This window comes from Manis pentadactyla, chromosome 9 (genome assembly GCF_030020395.1).
Source record: "Manis pentadactyla isolate mManPen7 chromosome 9, mManPen7.hap1, whole genome shotgun sequence".
Lineage (NCBI taxonomy): Eukaryota > Metazoa > Chordata > Mammalia > Pholidota > Manidae > Manis > Manis pentadactyla.
The window spans coordinates 61,620,831-61,641,990 of record NC_080027.1 but is presented as its reverse complement, the minus strand read 5'-3'; the positions used below and the strand labels follow the sequence as shown (position 1 = coordinate 61,641,990).

The following is a 21,160-nucleotide window of genomic DNA, read 5'->3' as shown; positions in this document are numbered from 1 at the left end:
GAATCAATAGAGCAATGGACAGGAAAGAGAGAAAGGAGCAGGGGTAGGGGGGAGAGAAGAAGAAAATATCCTGAATGCACCCAGACTTTAAGTACATCCCTCTCTCCAGTGTCTCCCTTTACAAGTTCTCATTACATCTGGGATGCATTTTTTTAAAAGTATTGTTCACTATAGTAACAAATGACTTAATAAAATTCTCACCCCTCCTTTTTCTCTTTTAACATGCAAGGGTTCTGGGTCTCTCAGCACAACTCTGTCTCTCATTAAGCCCTTCCTCACTTAATTGACCACGACGGCTCAGATTTCTGCCCAGTCCATCAACTGTACTCCACTGGAGCCATTCCTTTAAGACACGACCGTCTGAGACACTGCCTGGAGTAGAGACAACCCACCTAAATTTAGATCAGTTCAGTCTCCTGGGATGTCATATGCATCCTAGCACCTCCCTGTCAACCCCATTCACTGTGTGTTTTTACAAGCCATCATAACTTGAGTGAAAATATTGTTTTTAGAATGCAGTCACCTGCTCTCCAGGGACAGAGTGTTAATTTATAGGACAATACACTGTCATCATCTAATATTATACTGAAATGGCATATGCTCAAAATTGGGCAACTGGGAATTCAGCTCTGCCAAAGGCCCCTGGCGCATTAAAGAGTAAGATGGCAGGTGTTCAGTCGCCTGCCATGTTGAAAGTCTGATACCTGTATTTTCAAAATGTGATAAGGTCACCTGTTAATAGCTCAACAGAGGCTCTTAACCACAGATGACACGTGAAGCCTTCTTTGTCAGAGGTTGGGGATTCACCTCAATCTCTCCAACTGTTTGAAATTATAAATGGTTAAATATTACCCAAATAAACAAACTTCTGGAATGATCACTTTATTTATTGTCTCCTTTTTATCTTTCTACTAGTTTCTTAGTTTATTATGCCCTTCTGTTAGATAAAACCTCAGAGAGATGAACAACAGTAACCAGGAGTTACCATTTGTTTTGTCTTTACCAGATTGCCTAGATATAGCTGCCACTAATTAGCTGTATATAACCAAGACATATATTTAATCTTGCTGTGCTTCAGTTTCACATTCATAAAATTATTACAATATAGAGTTTAGGGACAAAGACATTAATGTGTGTAAGCAGATGGCAACATTGCCTGGCACATGAAACCTAACAGTAACCTGCCATTACTATTACTATTATTAAAATAGTAATAGTTATTGTGATGATGATGGTAAGCTTCTTTTACATTTTATTTCAGTTAATTCTTCTTGCAACTCTAAGTGGTTTACATTATTATCCATATGTACAAATGAAAAAAAATGGCAGCTCAGAAAGGTTAACTGCACAGTTACCAGCTAGGAAGTGACAAAGTGTAGATTTGAACCTGAGTCTCTTCGACTTCAAAAACAATACTCATTACCACTTAACTTTACACCCTAAAGGGGTCATGGTTGAATTTTCCTCTAGACTCTTTTAATGGACAATGCTTCTTTTCTTTCAGAATACATGTTGCCATTTTATGATGACTGCATTGATGATCATGTTGCCCAGCTCTAAAGGCACACCAGACCCCGAATAAAGAAGGTGCTTAATACATGCTTAGAAGAACTTATGTGAATTTGAGTCTGACTGCTTCACTCACACAAAACTGTTAAAATTAGGTACATGAGTGCTTTGCCCTGGGCCCTACACTCTGAGAAGAAACTGTCTAGAAGAGATTTCTGAATGTGTGCAAAGTACATTGCCTTGAATTATTTCATTTTGTTATCATACTTCTCCTGTGTGACAGGTAGGCTAGTATTACTGTTCCCATTGTAGAAATGGGGAAATAGTGGTTCAGAGAGGGTAACTGAGTAGCTCACAGACACACAGCAAGAACACAGACCTAGTCTTCTAATTCCCAGTTTTGTGATTTGTTGTCTTCAGTGAAAAATCAAACAGTTCAGGGAATGTAATTCTCAACCCCTCATTTGAAGGGTAAACTACTATAGTGCCCTAAATGGTGGTAACCCATCCTCCAACACGAACAGGGCCTTGGGTCAGAAATCTTCTGGATAATGAGAATGTCCAGAAAAAATTCCTGGCCTGCTTTTGTTGTTTCCCTCTGGATTTGGAGGTGTAGATGGGGTAGGGTCACTTTCCAGGCCCACTGTAAACAAATGACTTTCAGTAGCTTCTTTCTGGAAGCAAACAGAAGAGCACCTAGCAGATAAATGTAAAGATTGACTGGCAAGAAGTGCCATTTGCATCTGCTTGGAAATATGAGTAGAAGCACTTTATGCCAACTGCCTGTCAGTTCTCATCTACTTGTTATATAAGGCCTCCATTTTCCCAGCTCTGCACCTAAATGAAATTAAGAAGCCTTAGCTACAACCTAATTATGAGTCTATGGCACCATTTTAGACAGGGAAGGCAAAATTATGATAAATATTTCATAGAACACTCAGCATAGTGAAAGCTATGAGATGGAAATCCAGATGCAGGAAAGAGAACAGCTGCCTTCAGGAAGGACTGTAGCTGTTACACACCTGATTGAAACTAGAAGTCAACTACCCCAGAGATGCAGCAATTCTTCAGGAAGGGGAGCTAGGCTCCAAGGGGCAAGGAAACCCCATTCTTTCCACTAGCCAAATGGGGTCATGGTTTTCTGACTCAGTCTGAACTCCCATTCTTTCTTCTAAACACTGATACCAAAACCCAACAGACTGGAATCGGTACTGGGAAGGCCACAGGTTAACATTTCGTGACAATGATGCACACCAGTGGCTTCCCACCTGGTGTTCTCCTGGGTCCTGAAAGGTAATAACATGGTCCATAATCCAGACACTGGAAAAACAATTACTATGCCACTCTTGAGTGTATCTTTAGTATATTGGTAGAACCATTAAAATGGAAAACAAGTATCACTAAATACATTCAGATCTTTTATTTAACACGATTTGAAAAATTGATTCTCCTTCCTCTCAAAGCCCCATTCAAATGAAAGGCAAAGAACAAGAAAGTTACAAAGCCATGGGACAAAGGGAGGTTGAGAGGATGGAACAGGAGCCCAGCAAGGTCAAGACTATTTTAGAAGATGAAAAACAGAGATGAGTAGTAACCAACTAAGGATGGAGGGCTCTGAGACTAAGAGCCTGAGTGATGGCCGCCAAAAAGAAGCAACTTGACTCATGCCTCGAAATCACAGGAAATTCAGGTGCTAGGATCACCAGGTACTTCCATCAGCTGAGAGCAAAGTTCAGCTGACAAAAGGATCAGTTGCAAATCAGTTTGAGGATCATCAGACAGGGGAGATTAACTGCACCACGCCCCAGGTTTGCTGGGCCCCTGACTATCCCCCTGTGCCAGTGACTACATCACCACAACAGGAGGCTGAAGGTTTATCTTTGCAGAAACGGAATCCGAGATGCTCCAGACTCGGGGATGACACAGGCACAGGACGAAGAGATGGACAAATAGATGATAAAGCAAATACAGCAAAGAACCCAAATGGTGGTTCTCTGGATGTGGACAGTTATAAAAGGTGAAACTACCTGCCTCTGGGGAGAACTCAGGAGAAAGACACAGTGCACCGGGGTGAAAGCAATGGGGCAGGTTTGCTGTTCTTGGTCATAAGCCTTACAGTGCCATTTTGTTACCTATATATATGTATTTCTTTATAAAAATTAAATTTAAATTTAAAATAGTCCCACTACTTAATAAAACACAAGCAAAAAGGGAAAAAAGAATTTCTAGAACATACAGAATGTATATTTCCTCACCCAAAAAGTTAGTTCATTTCCATGAAAACCTACTCTTCTTTTGAAAACTAGTTGGCAGGCCCTCAGATACTTCACTATAAGGAGGCAATTTTACCTGAAATCGCTACAGATTTAGTGATGATCTTCTTTTCCTCTTGACACATTCTAGGAGTAATAGGAAAGGTCAGAGTACAGACCTTGAGGACAATCTGGCTGCCTCACCTCGAATATGTTTCCTAAGATCTTAGTAGTACTTTATGGTTTACAACCTTTCCAACACCATTGCATTTTAGCCTCCAATGTTACTTTCAAAAATATTGTCATATTACATGTATTTGGATTTCTCCCAGCATAACAAAAACATCGCCGTATCCTCAGATAAGATGGTGACATAAATTTAGGAATGCACATTTTGCTATTTGCATGGTTTCCCTTTAGTTTGTTTTGTCCTTGCCTTTTTCATCAGGTTATTTCTGACTCATAAACCATTGTAAGCCTAGGCCTTTCTCTTCCAGAAACTTTCTCTGAGATCACGATTCCTCGTTGGCCCTATTCCTCCCTACCCTCTGATAAAACGCTATACACTTCCCATCACTGTGTTCCCTGTAATCCTAGTTGGCTCCAAAAGCTTTCTGTGAGGCACAAAAGTGTTCCTCCTCCTCTAACTCCATTTCTTGTGCTATTTAAACAGTAAGAACATAGAAGAAAAAATATAAACCAATCTCACTTATCAATACACATATATAAACATACCACTTTTGTACATGGCATTTTAAAAATCTTTAGTCTTTATCTTCCACACAGTTATACTCTTTGCTACATCTTTAAATAGATACAGCTGTTCTGAATTCAAAACTCTTTCGTTACTGAATATTGTTTTCCACCTTTCATTTTCCAATATGAGTAAGTGAAGTTTGAAGCCCACTTCCAGTTATTCAATCTTTTTAAAGATAAAGTCCAGGAGAATTAAGCATCCATCACTGTGTTCTCCCACTCATGCTCCAGGGACTGGTCACATGCCCACTCATAAACGAGCCTCTTGTTCCGTGGGGCCACCCAGAGCTCCCGATAGGGAAAATGACACAAACTCATGTGATAAAAGCCACATATTACGAATGCCCCTGGAAACTATTACCAGAAACCTCCTGCTCAAATCCACCCTGTTTTCAGACATGACCTCCCAAAGCTCCCATGGTGACTTTCTTTGCTCATCAATTTACTTTTGCCTCCAAGAATTTTGGTATCTCTTTTGCTATCAAAGTTTACACTAAAATTTCCACTGTCCCATCTTTTATTTTTATGTTTCCATAACTTTATTCTCTCATTTCTATAATTTTGCTCATGATTTTCTCAAGTCTTTCATATGTGCATGTGTGTGTACAGGTGTGTGATATACACACAGGTAGTTAAGAGAAATAACATATAAATGTATCCCATCTGATACAAATATATCCAATCTCATTTATCATCCCTACTCCCATGTCTTTTTTTCCTTCAACTACTATAAGAGAGATATTGTTTGTCAAACGAGGGCCAGGCTGGCACAATGGAATAGTTTTCTCTTTGTTTAGTCCATCTCCCTCAAACAATGTGCATTTTCTCACAACAGGATCCACAGAACAAGTCCACAGCCACATGAGTCCCTTGGCCACTTCCTTTTCTCTCCTCAACAACCCACTGCTTGTAATGACATGTTCCTGTTTGTACAAATACCTTCACACATTTCAGGAACCTACCTGCGTAGCTGGATCTCTGCATGTCAGTGAGAAACCATGGTTTTTCTGATAAACACTTCCCTGGGTCCCTCTTATTCTACATTAAAGTATGATGTTGAATGAGCAACCATATCCCCACTGACAAACCTCATCTATGCCTCCTAACACCTTGTTTCAGATTCAGCTGAACCTCCAAGGATGTGCTTGTTTCTCTAAGGGCCTCATATACAGACTCCATCCTTAACTTGCTAATGGAGAAGTCACCCTTGCCGACAGCACAAAGCCATCCCCTACCCAAGGGAGGCAAAGCTGGCAATGGTGTAACCCACTCTGATTCTGCCCCTTCCTTTTTTGTCCTAAATGTCCTCTTTTGTTTGTTCTAATATCTTTCAAGGCCACTCAAAGCTCTGTTTTGTCACTTCATGATTTATGCCCTCTAGAATACAACAAGCTTCTGTAGCAAGATCAAAACAAAAATTTTTTAATTAAAGTCATATTAGTGGCTCCAGATTCTAAGATCCCTCCTTTCTTCTTCTGTACATAATATGATTAATACGTATTTAATGGAAATGGCTACTCCATATGCTGCCCATTAGCTTCTAAAAGTACTTATCAGAAGCATGACTGTCTGAAGTCTTAAGGACCTTTACAGGGAGGCCTACAAGCTAAGAGGTACTATTCATCTACAGCAACCTCACAGGGATCTTTGATATGGGACATCAGCATCCAAAACCCTCACCTCTCCCCTTGTGATCTAGAGAAATCTGCCTCCCGTCCATATCTATTCTAGCTCTTTACAGTTTCACAGGATTCCATTATCCAGTCTCTCTGCACCTTCACCGTCTATTCATTCTTAACAAACCTACCACCTTTCTTCTCTGTCTCTCTTATGTCCTAAGGGGTGTTCAGAAAGGGGAGTTTATGTACTCATCTGTCAAAGACTGGGGGCAGCTGCAGGCAGAGAGAACATTCCAGCCACAGAAATCAAGTTGGGCCCTGATGTGGGGCACTCAACAACATACTAAAGATTGTGTAGAAGTAAATGTGGTGATAAAAGTGAAGAAAAGAAGGGGGATTGTGCCATCACACCAGTCTGAAGAGCCAGGCAGGAGCCCTGTATAGCCATTTAAGGATTCTGGTATGTAAATTCAATGCAAAGCCTCTTAAGGTCTCTAAGTGGGGGAAGCAATGTGTTTACAGGTTTACCAGCTGCATTGTAATACCTGGTAGAAAGGAGGAAAGAGTAGATGCAGCAGCCAGTCTGGAGGCTATTGTAATGCCCCAGGCTACAGGTAGTTGACTGGGCTAGGTGGGTGTGCCTGCTAGAAAATTTTTTACAGTGTCCCAGTTACCTCATTTCCCCCCAGGATTGATGTTATCTCCTTCTCAGAATGCACCACTGGTTCACACGTGGGAACCCTGTCATCCTCTACAATGGGAGGTGACACAGGTCAAGGGGAGAGGGTGCACAGTCCCCATTAGGTAGGGGAGAAAAGTGAGACGAAAAAGGCAAACTGCTTTACCAAACATCTCATCACTTTAGAACAACCTCCAGAACAGGCTCTGAGATCTATGCCTGTATATTATGTCAAGTTGGAAAAATGCTTTGTTTTATTTAATGTGTTATAATCAAGCTTCACTCTAAAGTGTCTCTTATTTTGTACAGCATAAAGCTGAGTTATAAATATAGTTAAAACATATTTCTCCCTTGCTAATTAATTTCAGAGTGTATAAAGTGATATCATTTTTTAAATCCAGGGGCTATCATATTTCTCCAGTAGTCAGATATTTCTCTACTGCACTGATTAACTATTAACTAGCATTAGATTCTCTACAATCATCTCTGTCTTGTTAGTGTCAATCCTAATAAAAATGACACCTAATAGGGCCTTGAACTTCCCTTTCATCTACCATAACAGTTATCAAAAGAATTATGTATACTTTTGTTTAACTTCTACTTTGGAAAAATAGGTTAAGCAGCATTATCTACCTAGTGATGACACAATCCCTGTCACATGGCACTTATAAAAAATATCTACAAAATAATAATAATTTTTGAGCAATTACTAAATAGCACACACTGTGCTAATAAGGACTTTAAGTGCAATATCTCATTTAATTTTCACAGTTATGAAGTAATTGCAATTATTCCCTTCAGTTTAGAGTTAAAGAAAATGGAATTGAGAAATCTTTATTTATTTAATCACAAAATTTAGTGGCAGAGTTGGGATTCAAACTCAGACCATGTATACATGTATGATACTGCCATTTTTGAATACATGAATGAGTGAATAAATGAATGGATTGATGGAATTTGCTAACAATTCACTATACATACAACCTGTCTAAAGTATAGAATAAGATCAGACAAATAATTAAAATGTATAAAAATCACTTCCTAATATGTGATTCCCATGGCCTGCTTTTCCATTAGTGGTTACCGACCCAGGGGACATATGGCAATTTCTGGAGATATTTTTGATTTCCACAACTGGAAAGGGGAGCTGTACGAAAATCTAACAGGTGGAGGCCAGAGATGCTCCTAAACCCCTACCTATGCACACGACAGCCCCCCACAACAAGGAATTATGTGGTCCAATATATCAATAGTGCCAAATTTGAAAGACCTTGTTCCATATCTTAGGAATGTTCATATGAAGTCATTGAGTTAGAGACTGTTCATATGAAGTCACTGACACCATTCCTATTCTAAAAAAACCCACATTTTAATTATTTTCCCAGTCTCAATCATAATTTCTTGTTCTCCAGGCACTTGGGCTCTCTTTTTACTGCAGTTTTTACTCCCATGAGATTAATTAATGTGCAAGATGCACAATATACTACTTTACTGTAGGAATAATAAGAGTTGAACAGAGATGTGGTGGCAACATTCCTTTTCCTTGTAGGGCAACAGTACTTTGCTAAAATGCAGAATTGCAGAGGAAACATGCACCATTTCATATTGCACCTGATCCCTGAATGCCAGACGAGCCATGCGACCAGCAAGAAGCAGGCAAACAATTTTGCTTGAGCCAGAAGCTGTGCACTCTTACATCCTTGAGAAGGGAGGGGAAAAAATAAATTCCTACAGACACACCTCAACGTTATTTAACATCTGTTTCAAAATGACTACCAAGATGTTTGCCCACCAAGTGCTGCAAAGTTGCAGTTACTGACTCTGGGCCCTAGGTGGCAGCAGCATCTACGTGCGCGGCCACCCTGAGCGAAAATTCCGTGCTGCACAGGCTTGGGTTCTACTTGAACAAAAGAGGTAAACATGTTTTTCCCTGACATTCCTCACCATTGCCTTGCATTTCTCTTACTGAGCTTCACCTTAGTAAGCTGCTTTGTTTTCTGAGCAAAACTTTTCGCTCTAGAATATTTATTTCTCTGTGTGAGAGTAACAAATATTTATTGTACATGTGCGTATGTGTAACACACATACACACTAATTATATTACACAGAATTATGTGTCTTATATGTACATGCATTGCATATATTGTATTTAATTGCATAACTTATATACATGCAATGTATAATGATGGTTGGTGGACATGACAAAAGAATACGTGTTAGTCTCCTGAGCAGTTTATCTCATTTAATACTTTTAACAAAAACCTTATGGGGAAGGTATTAGCTTTCTCCCTTTTCAGTTTAATTGCTAAGGACCAGAGATTTTGAACAAGTTGGCCTGGGTCACACCGTGTAATGAGCCACAGATGGGGGATTCATGTTAACATTTTAGCTCAAAGTCTGTACACTTCTTGAGATCAGGGATCTTCATTTCTATTTCTATTCTCCCTCACCAAACATAGGTCAGAGGTACAAATGTGTTATATTAGTTATAAAAACGGTTTGTGTCCATTTTATGCTGTTAAGGAAAAATAATTCATGTTGGGAAATGAAGGCAATTATAGGGATGACCAAGTGTTTAATTAATTCCCCCCACTAATTAAACCTGAATTTCTTAAGGAAGGTACTTTTCTTAAAGATTGAATTCTAATATGCAGGGGAGCGACTGTGAGAATAAAGTTTTGAATAGTTGTAGAAGACTTTTCTCACTTCATTTTGGTAAGTTCTCAGAGACAGAACTGAAAATGCCAACAAACTATGGAGAAAGTCATGAATGTGGTATTTGGCACTGAAGAAGATACGATTTCGCAACTCACTTATACCAATAATATCCCACCCATTATTGTTCTTTCTTTTGTGGTCAATTCTGTGACTTCAGTGACAGAAGCAAGAATCTATTTTTGTCTGTTCCCGTGAACAGCATTTCCACGCAAGCTCTACATGCAAAGAAGCTAACGGTAGGTACAATTTGGACAATTTCTGTCCTACATTACTGATTATGTTTCAGGACCTCAGTAAAATATCCAAGATACATTTTGAGATGTGATTTATTATTAATATTAACTCTTAATTACTATTGTTGAATGCAGATTCTTGCACATAATGGAAAAGGATAACCTTCTGCTGTATGCATAAGTGGATAAATGGATGTAGAGGGAGTAGTTAGGTGATGAGAGTCGTGACTGGTTTTATTGGTTAATCTTCAAAAATCCACTTAAAGTCATTCTTAGTAATTCCTACAGGTATTTCTATCTAGCCAATTATTTAAAAAATAATGAAGATTGATGATGACAGCTCAGAGAAAGTTCTCCTTTTCACCATTTTCTTTAACTCAACTGTTGTATTGCAGATCTGTTTTCAGAAGTGAAGCTCTGGAAAGCTGTGACTGTTTTAACATAACTATGAGTATAATTAGGAACATTTTAAGCAATTCTAAGGTGACTATAACAAAGGTATCTTGTCCTTGGAAAGATAAAATAGTAAGAGAGTGGGGGATTTTTTTGTGTTCGTTTGCTTTGGTTTTTAACCAAACCTTCCCATGGAAAACTAAGCCCTTTGCAGGACTTACCCAAGAAGTCTGCCTTGTATGTATTGTACTCCTTTATGTGCAGAATCAATTCAGATCATACATACAGCTCATAACATTAGCATGAAAGCAATTCCAGGATGTGCTAACATGTTGACATCTTCTGGAATTATAATGCCAATTTCCCCATAAAAGTAAAACCCTCTACGTTAATTTTTGTTGTTCTTGTTGCTTATTTATATTCCTGTACTAATCACCCTGAAAAGCAATACTCAGGAGGCTAACAACCTTTCTAGGGCAAGTGGACTATCATCCAGTTCTTAAATGGCAGGCAGCACAGAGCAAAAAACAGAAGTGCTGCAGATACTGTAACAAAAGCAAAGGTGGAGACACACTTAGCAAAGAGTCCCCAAAGAAGCTTGTAATCCATACAGGTTGTCAAGGCACAGCTGTGGAGCTGACTGGGGCATTCCCTCATTTTCAAGACATCATCAAAGTCCTTTAATCAGCACGTACATTGTTCTGTTCTGTGGATAATAATGTTTTGGAATATTAAGGAGCTAGTGATTCAGGGCCATCTGGCACTTCCTGGTAAAGCACAGCACTGGTAGAGTAAGGCTGTGTCAGGAGAAAGGAAAAATAGTTTCCAATGAGGATAACATGTCAGAATGAATCTGAGAATCTAGCTGAGAATCTGAAAGAAGACTGAAAACCTACCCACTCAGGATGAATAGACAAAGAGGAGGCGGTAGGGCACCAAATGCTTCGTGCCATTGACCTTTGACCATCAGATTCTAAGGATGTGCTTTCTGGGTGCTGTGGGTTGTAGTGTTTTGTTTTTTCCCTCTGCAGTAATACTGTGGAGTGTGGGCCTGTGGTATACAGGGTAGGTTGGGCTTTGATGACAAAAAGCCACAATTCACAGGAGCCCAACAAGCTGTCCTTGGCATTCAGAATCCCTGGAGATGGAGCATTTAGAGGGTGATAGAGGAACCCACCACCACCACCTCCCCCGTCCTCCAAGAGTGAGGATGTCCTCCCAATGTAATCACAGGCTTTTGCCTATTTCAGGTTCACTGGAACCTTCTGTGGTCATGCCAGAGGATGCAAAAAAGGTCAGCAAATGAATCTAATCCATGACCTCAGACCTTATAGTCAGAGGCAGCAACTGGCTGGAAAGAAAAAAAAGAAAGTGTCAAGAGAGAGAAATGTCTCAGAAATGAGGGTTAAAAGCTCTTATGTGAGGATGAAGATAGAGGATATGCAGAGGATCCCAGCCACTTAGGAGAACAGCCGTGCAGGACTGGGCTGATCTCCAGGCCCATGGAGGAAGGATACAGGCCACTCGGAGTGCACCAGGGAGGGGCCAGGAGGGGGACAGGCCCAGCAAACCCGGTTTGTGGGAAGGGTTGAGTAAACTCTTCAAGAGTGATCAGCTGCGACTTGCAATTTAAACAATTTCTACTATATGCCAAGCTCTTAATGTACAATTATCCAGAGCACAGGTATTTCTTATCCATTTTATAGATAAGCAACTGGGACTCACAATAGAGCAGTGAATTGACAGACAACGCTGTTGAATACGGCAGAGCTGGGTCAGGAAGTCTTGGTTCAGTACTGAGGGTTATAAACCATCTAAGCTAGAAAGTACCTGAGAGATCAGCAATCCAATATTTTCCTTTTTGAAGATGATAAGGAGCCTTTAAATGATATCATGACTTGCCCAAGCTAGCTTTGCCCAGATCACCTGAGTCTTAAGTCTGTTGAGCCTTAAAACAGTGCTTCCCAATTGGTTCATAACCAAGGAAGGAACCCTTTTCATTTGATTTTTCTTTTAAACCCCATGTGTTGACAGATGAGGATAACTCTGCTGGTGACAAGCATCCTTTATTAAGAGGCTGCAATATGTCAGTTTCTGGGGTAGGTGTCCTCTCCCAATAAGCCTGTTGGAGAGATCATTCACTGACCCCTTCATGGAGATGAGAGAATTCATGACGTCCTCAAAGTGACAAGACAGTATCAGGGCTGCCTGGTATAGTTTATTCTAAAATCTATGTTCTTTCTATAAATAATGCTGAAAGAACTTGTCAGTTAAACTTATTCATAAGAATAACTTACTCCCCAGTATAATTAATCAAAACTAAAATTATGCTCTGTAGACCATCAACTGATAAACATCAATAAAGAAACAATCATAATACTAATCTGACCGAAAGCCTAATGTTTTGGTGAGCCACGCATCCTTGCCAGTGGTGAAGGTACAAGTCCCACTTTGCTTTCTGAGATACTGAAATTAGCCTGTGAGCCCCCTTTTCTACAAGCACAAGACTTAGGGATCTAGAGATCTCAAGGTGGGAGCAACTTTATTACATTATTATAAAAAATAATTCCTGCCAATATTGTACTTTTGGTCTTTATAATATCTTACACTGACTTAAATAATAACCCTGAGGGAGTTCACTCACATGTCTAAAAAGCACAGATCAACAATTGTGATCTGCTTTTCATTACGGTTTCTGGTGAAAATCTAGTTGTTAAAAGGGTTATGTTCTCTTCCTATGTAAACAAAGGAACTATAAACATGCAAGAGGTAATGAGCGCTGAGCTTTTCTCTCTAAGAGAGAAAAATTACAAAGGAGGAATGATAGATGGTGCCTGCTAGAAATTTTAATTAAACCTGTGAGTGAAAAACTCTGAATCAGGCCAAGTGGCAGCTGCACTCATACATGACCTGCTGCAATAGCAGAGGCGGAGGAAATATATGCATCAGGAAATACATATCCTCTGAGGACAGCCGTAATATCCTTGAATTTCATTTAATCCAGCTCTCCATAAGGCCTAGCTTGAAGGGCCTTCTGGGAGACCCCACCACCACCACCACTCCCAGCTCAGTGCAGAACTCAGAATACAAAGAAATCTGCTCTTGGTTGCTTAGTGACACTAGAGTGTAGACCACAGCCTGTCTTTAGTGTGTGTGTGTGTGTGTGTGTGTGTGTGTGTGTGTGTGTGTGTGTGTGCATGTGTGGTCCTCGCTTGTTGAAGGACAGTATGACCTGCCAGTACACTGCACTGAGGGCTTTGCTGCAGCAATTAAGGAATTAAAAGCCCTGACCATGGAAGATTCCATAGGAACCTTCTCTAAGAATTAAGATTAAAGAATACCAGCTATCCTCCCTAGTTCTCCTGTATTACATAAATATTATAATTATGCTTGGCTCCTATTCCCTGCTTTTCCAAAAAGGCATTTGGGAGATGCATCTTCTCTCATCCATACATCCACATGTTCCCATTGCCAGGGTCTGATGTGCTTTTGGGGACAGGAGGAAGAACTTGGACTTAATAGGTCACAAAAACATGGTTCAGTGTTGACTCCATCACTAATAAGTTGGCTGACTCTAGTCTGTTAATTTCTCAGGTTCTCATTTGTAAATCTATCTAGCTTTGGGGGCTGTTCAAAGGTCAAAAGTCCTTAATCAAAGTGCTTTGTAAATATAGTGAAGCATTAAAAAACATAAGGTGCTGTGATTTTTCTTCTTTATTTCTAAACCACATTTATTCTTTTTTCCCATATTTTTGGAAATTTAAAGACTTATATGGCTGACTGAATTTAGCTTTGAATCTAAGATAAAATTAAACTGCTTTCAAGTCAACACATTTCATAAGAAAAGCATGCCAAACCTTACTGAAACAACCCTTAATGTGTCTGTCTCCTATGTAGGTTCCACCAAAACAGCAAAACAAAAACCGCTACACAAAAGAATAGATTGTTTTAGTATCATAATTCTTGTGCTGTTAATTGTTATTACAAATTAAGAATCAAAGCCTTAAATCCAAGACCATAATTGATGCTCGATGATCTGCCAAGTGGCCATTCATCTTTGTTCCTGATCTCTGTGGTGTTTACACTGACCTCCCCAAACGACACAGATGATCTCCAGTATCTATCTTCCTCTGAGAGCAACAGAAATTTTAGTTGGGTGCACAGCTGCCTAGCGTAAAGGCTACTCTCTAGCCTTCCCTACAGGTAGGTGTGGCCACACTGCTAAGTTACAGCCAATGAGAAGTAAGCAGCAGAGTCCACTGAGTCAGGAACTGATCTTTCCCAAAGAGGCACGACACTTGGTGCCTTCTTCATCCTTTCCTTCATGTTTCTGCCTGGGGCATAGAGCCACCCTGGACCACTAGCAATGTCTGAGACCCACTAGCAATGGCAGACTGCGGGGCTAAAGAAACCCTGAGTCACTGAGGCCTTTCAGGAGCACAGTCTTGAGCCAGCCCTGGAATTTCATGATGGAACAATAAACTTCAGTCTTCTGTAAGTCACAGACTTTTGCTTGTTTCTGTTACTTATACAACTAATGAAATTACTTTCCACATTTTTCTTTTCAGAGCCCCTCAACTTCCAAAATTTCTGCACTATCCAACAATATCTGTTTACTTTAGTGCAACACATTTGACAAGATACTCATTATGCAACTCTCACATGCAAGACCAAGTTCTGGAGGGTGTGTTGGACTAAGAGGAATCAGTGAGTCCAACACAGGTCAAACACCTAAAGTCCTTAACAGTGAAGAAGGAGTATAAGGTGCTTGGGATCAGTACCCCTTAACAGAAAAACTAAATACAATGGGGGCCCAAGAGGGGGAGGAAGGAAGGTTGTTGAAGGTCAGGACTAAAGAGTAATGACTGAAAAAGGAGATATGAGGCAATATGCAGAGAGACGAGGTGCACTCCAGCAAAAAAAAAAAACAACAACAGTATTTTCAAAGTCCTTTGAGCAGGAAACATTGTAATGTTTTGAAAGAAGAGAAGTCCAATATGGCTACAGCAGGGCAAGAGAGACCCCAGATGTAAGTGGAGAGGCAGTCAACGTCCAAAATCTGCTACTTTATTCCCTATTGTCTCCTCATCTAAACTAGGGGAGTGGATAAAAAAATGAGAAAGACTAATAGAGCTCAGGAAGAAGAAAATCCTAGGGCCCATATTTCAGTATTTTCTTGAGGGGGAGGAGATAGAATTTAAACACACACCACAGAATCAAAGTATTCCCTCATGATAGGTTTTTTTTTTCCCCAAAAAAAGGAAAAAAACACTGAAGTGAGAAAAGATACTGCTTAATGGGATCATTGTTTTGCCCTAGTTTCTGTAAGAATGGACAGACCAAACTAAAATACGCCAGTCATCCCTCTCAACAGAACACTTCTTGTTCTCCTGTGTTTCCAAGCCTTCTTATTTACAAAAATAAATAAAAAAATAAAATTCTCCTCTCTTTGAAAGAAGCTGGCTTCTCAGAAATTTTTTCTTTCCTATCTCAGGAAATATTAATGCATTGCACTGGACAGATGAATGAGCACACACTTTTAGCATCCTCCACAGTGCTAAGAAGTGTTGGGAAAAGCCTATTAAAAGAATTACATAATCCACAGGGAAACTAGAAGGCAGGTGTCCCTTTTAAAGTCTGCTACAGTTTCAACCCACAGACTGACAACCAACCCCCACCACTGTAGGTATGCAGGCCTACACTGGTCCCGTTTTCCAGAATTGTTCACATTTAAGGTAAAACGTCTGCTATGCTGCTCTTCAAATAAGCCCAACCTCATCTTTGTTCTTCCTGTCACCTCTGAACGGCTTTCCCTGCCCTTCTCAAACCCGGCTCCTTCCATTGTTGATGCCTCCCTTCAAATGTCACCTCCTTGTGGAGGCCAGTCCTTAGAGCTTTACCTAGAGCAACTCCTCCTGAATCCCATTCAGCGAACGTTTCCTTCTAACATTTGCCAGAACCCCAAATTACCTTATATATTTACTTACTTGATACTAATCTGCCTCTAAGGAAAAAGTATAGTGCTTTAAGGCAAATGACCTTATTCACTACTGTATCTTCAGGAGTTAGAAATGAATTTGTGGAATATCTGCTGAATAAATGAATGAGTGAATGAATGTCAGTTCTCTAAAATGAGTATTATAATTCACATTACAGATGACTCATAGAGATTGTAAATAACTTGCTCAAGGTTATGCAGCAAGTTGATGGCTGAGTCACTCAATCTCAGAGACTTCTTTAAGTTAAATGATTCTTAAATTTTTGTGGGGAAAATAATTTCTTTTAAGAAAATCATCATTTTCAAAACTAGTTTCTTCTCTGCCTCTTCTTTCTGTTCTATTAAGATCCAATCAAGCCTACTCTCAAAATACTATTCACATTATCTGCCCTTTCTCTTTCCATTCTCTCTGCCACTGTTTTAATTAATGCTCATATCTAAAAGAGATAGAATACCTAATTAATTGCATAGCCTTTAGTTTCTTCCTATGTCAATCTATACTTCTATATATACACCTCTCCCAGATTAATTGCCTTAAACTTCAGTTTTATCATGCTATTGATCAACACCTTCAATTGCTGTCTAAGACCTTCAGGTCAAAATGTAAGTTTTTTGGCTTTATAATCAAGGTTCTCCACCATCTCGATCACTGTCAGCCTACTTTCCTCACATTATTCCTTACTTAAAACTCTACATGATCTCCAGCTAAACTGGCTCACTCCCTATTCAAACATATCTTAAGCTCTTTCTATTCCTCCACCATGCTTCCCTATTATCCTCCAGAAATGCTTTTCCACATTCAAACACTATACATTTCTCAAGACACTGATGAATTTCCATCTTCTCTTTGAAAACTTTCCAGATGAATCCAATACCTGTGGCTCTGCCTATCTAAATTCATCAGTGCCTAGAAGAGCGTCTAGCTCATTGTAGGGCCTCAGCAAATTTTTGTCAGATAAATTACTGAATCTGTAATCAAAATTTATTTTGTCTTATTTTATCTGCATTATTAACTCATAGTTCTGTTTCTTAACTGGATCTTTGAGGTCTGAGGCCATGACTCCTATTTAGCTCTTTATATACAGGAGGTTTTACCTCCTGTTTGACAGATGATTCCACATGCTTTAAACCAAGTGAATCAAGAGTCACACAGTATTACTGACAAACTCGTACTCTCTGATTTGCTCTATGGCTCAGGATTTTACTACGCACAAGTACTAACTTTACAGATCTTGTCAGAGAGACCACTTGAGATTCAAAAGTATGTCCCTCCTTTTTTTTTTAGTTAATGTTTACCATCATTGATACACTGTAAAAGCAAATCATCAGTCTGAGCCATTTCTTGTTAGAATGCACTCTTTTTTAACTTTTCTGACACTCATGAAATGATACCTAATAGTTCTGATGTGTCAACAGGTAAGGACACCAAGCTAGCACCCAGGATAGAAACTACTAGAATACAGGGTCCATTCTTTTCAGGGCACCATACACTTTTAAAAGGCATCATGCACAAAATACATACTCACCAATGTTACAGTTTCTCAATGTCAAGTGAGTTCAGTCATTCAGTAAGTGCCATGGGAGTTCAAAGGAAGTATGAATTAGTGAAGGCTGGGCATCAAGGAAGGTATCTGAAACTCTCTTCAACAACAAAACATCAATTATTGAGTTCCTCTACATGTAGACACATTCTGTATGGTCCCTACCTTTTATAAACTTAGAATCTGTAACTTAATTGTTTTACATATAGTTTTGAGATATATAAATGATATCAACAACTTACTCCTTAATCTCTTGGACACTGATTTAGCCCAGTCGCGAAGAGGCCTTCCCAGCCATTGCAGCCGAAGCAGCCCCACCAGCCGCACCTGGTGTCTCTGTCCCACATCACCCTGCTCTGTCCTCTTCCTTATTAGCACATGGAACAGCTTGCTTATTTATTAATCTATGTCAACGGTCAGCAAAATATGACCCCCAGGACAAATCTGGCCCTCATCCTACTTTTATAAATAAAGTTTTACTGGAACACAGCCATGCTAATTATCTTTATAATCTATAACACAGCCTTACATATTATCTAAGACTGCTTTTGTACTAAAACAATAGAGTTGAGTAGTTGTGACAGAAACCATATGGCCCATAGAAACTAAAATATTTATAACTGGCTTTTTACTATTTGACCCTCTGCCTATGTGCTTATTTTCTGTCTCCTTAGTCCCAGACTATGAAAAGAGATGGTTCGTTTACTGCTCTGACCATGCCACTTGTACCTGGGACATAGTAGGTGCTTAATATCTGCTGCTGGCCAGAAGAAGGGTGAATTACATGCCCATGTACCCAGAGCTCTGACCTCGGCCACACACCTGGAATTATTGCTGTCTGGGTACATATGTAATGAACTCACGTAAAGAAATTTATAAATAGCCAAAGAGTCCTCTGGGGAGTATTCTTGGCCCAAGGAACAGTTTTCATAGAAAATGTCTTGGTCTCACTGCTGGGCTTACTGGGGGAACACACTGTATGTTTTATAGCCCTGCCATGCTAACCGAAATATACACTAAATCACCAGGCAGACCTGGAACTGACAGTCTCCATAGCATCTGGAGAGTAAGAGCTTGGGGTAACAAATTTCTAAAAATTTGTTGAGAGGAGCAGTAGTCTGCGCTTTTTTATTAATTTATTTGGCTCTTGTCAACTGATGACACCCAGAGGCTTAAGAAAACACACAAACACCAGAATTGGAAAATATAAAAACACCATGTCCCCCACCATTCTCAAGGTTTCTCTGAGTAACTTACAATTGTATTCTATGTAAAATTCACACCAAAGAAACTGTTGATTACCAAGTGGAAATTCTGACCGACTGAAACCCACCCAATTCCTGTATGCCTGGCAGATGTGGCCGGAACAAGCCAAAATCAACACATTACAATTCCATGTAAGGGACAAAGACCAACGTCACAGCGCTTCTGTGTTTAAGTAACCTTCACACCAAGACAGAGAGCTTCATCCAGGAGATCATACTCTGTATTCCGTCTGGGATTTTCATCAGGTATGTCTCCAGGCTGAGCTGCTCTTTTCATGACCCACCCACTCCTCGAGCCAATATGAGACGGTGTTCCTCCAATTTCACACTCTTTTGATTTATTCTGTATGCTACAGCTTCAGCGATTTAATCTACTCACATGCCTTTCCTTCTGTAAATTCTTCAGAATCTCCATACTGCCCTCTGAAGAAAGCCAAACTCTCTTAGTACAGGTGGCTCAGCCTCTCTTGCCACCGGAGGTGAGCCCTCTGCTCTGAAGGTTGCACTTCTAAGAGTTTTGTTAATGTCTCATTCCATCTCTGTCTCCTGTCCATCCCTTTCTGTCTCTTGCTCCCCTTCCCTTTTCTCTGGTGCTTCTGGGCCTTTGAGCATATTGTTTCCTTTCTGATTCTGGTCAAAGTGCTTTCCCATCTACTCTTGTTTGGCTAACCTCTGCTCATTTCTTTAGTCTCATCTCAGACTTTTCTTTCCCCTGATAGCCCTTCTTGATTTCTGAAGTCCAGATTAATAGAGAAGCCCAATGATAAGTAACACTCTTATTGCAAACTCCAACCTTAAATCTAACCCCAAGGAATGTGTCACATAAAAGATTAATAAATGGTAGAGCTCATACTTTGTTGCCAACCCCGACATGGTCTAAATTCTTAAAATCAATGTGCCAAGTACTGCTTTAAGTATTCTCCCAAGCAATTCAACTAGGGATCTCTTAGATAAATTTCCAAATGCTTTGCTATCCAAAACAATCCAGGGATTGTTCTTTTAAAATATGGTAAAAGCACTCTGCTTAAAATGGCCCCCTAACTACATTTTAATCAAAGACATAACTCTTGCTGTGAAAGCCCTTCACCTAATGGAAATTAGAGAACATGCATGAAGATAAGCCACTTAGAGTAGCTCCAACACCTTCTAATATGAGAAAGCACTGGGTTATTCTGGAGAAATACTTGTAATAGAATAAATAGATTTTGAGATCACTGAATATGCAATCTTGTGTAAAATGGAAATAAAGCTTTGATGTATTTAACTGGAAATATCCAGGCAGCAGATGCTGGGTGGAGTCCCTTTATGTATATCAACACCTCCCTCCCCAGCCTCCGGTTAAATGGAAATTGCTACAATCTAAATGGCTAAAATTATGCTTGCCACCTTGTTAATGAGCTGATGAGAGAAGGAGGTCAAAAAGTAGCATCATGGAGTAAAAGAACTGATCTAAAGCGCCTGCAATAGCAGGGAGAAAAGGCAGTCTTGCTTCAGAGAGAACAACCATTCACACCAAGCAGGTCGCAAGGCAGATGGTCAGTTGCTGGCCTGTGCAGACCCTGTGGGATCTGAGGGTGGTCTGCCTTGCAGAGACTCACACTGAGGGGTGGTGTCTGTTATGATGGGTGCAGATGAAAAAAGCAGAAGTCCCAGCTGTGGAACGGTGTTTGAAATGAGGCAGGGAAAACTGAAAACTGGGTACAGACTTGTGTAATAATACTCAGGAGTGAAAAGAGCTTGGCAAGCCTCCCCAGCGAAGCGTCAGCAGGGTGTGAGGGCCTGGCTTCCTCCAGGGGATAGTGTGAGAGCGGAGTGGGACGGCCAGCAGCAGACCACGGCTACGAGGAAGACTGCTGGCCTCCAAGTACGTCAGCCCTTGGGTCTGAGGTGTAACATAGCTTCCTAAGCCATGTTTGCCCCTGTCTAGGAAGTTCTTAGTACCCCGAACCTCCTGGGCTCAGGGGTGAAAGGAGGGATAACTCCTAAAAGGTCTGTGCCCAACAAATGATAAAGGTCAGCTCAGAACTCTTTCTTTGGGCACTGTAGGGTCTCTGAGAAGTGCCTCCAGGAAGCAAGTCTTAATCTTGATTTTAGTACATTTCACTTCAGTTAGGACAAGGCCAGTGTTGTCATTCCATGTCTGACTTTAGACAAAAAGAACTGCAAGCAGCTGGGAGGGGAATGCCCCCCCAAAACC

The 21,160-nt window shown here is 40.2% G+C and overlaps 1 protein-coding gene across 7 annotated transcripts in view; it reads right to left on the bottom strand.

Moving 5' to 3' along the window:
- The window catches only part of GAS2 (growth arrest specific 2), a 121,420-nt gene that overhangs the window by 12,268 nt on the left and 87,992 nt on the right, over positions 1 to 21,160 (bottom strand). Inside the window, exon 9 of one of the 7 annotated variants that reach the window (XM_036932718.2) lies at positions 17,684 to 17,798. The exons of the other annotated variants lie outside the window; for them this stretch is intronic. Coding sequence (XP_036788613.1) covers positions 17,715 to 17,798 — 84 coding nt within the window. The 3' untranslated portion in view covers positions 17,684 to 17,714. The remainder of the gene's footprint in view (positions 1 to 17,683; positions 17,799 to 21,160) is intronic. 7 annotated transcript variants of the gene reach the window in all.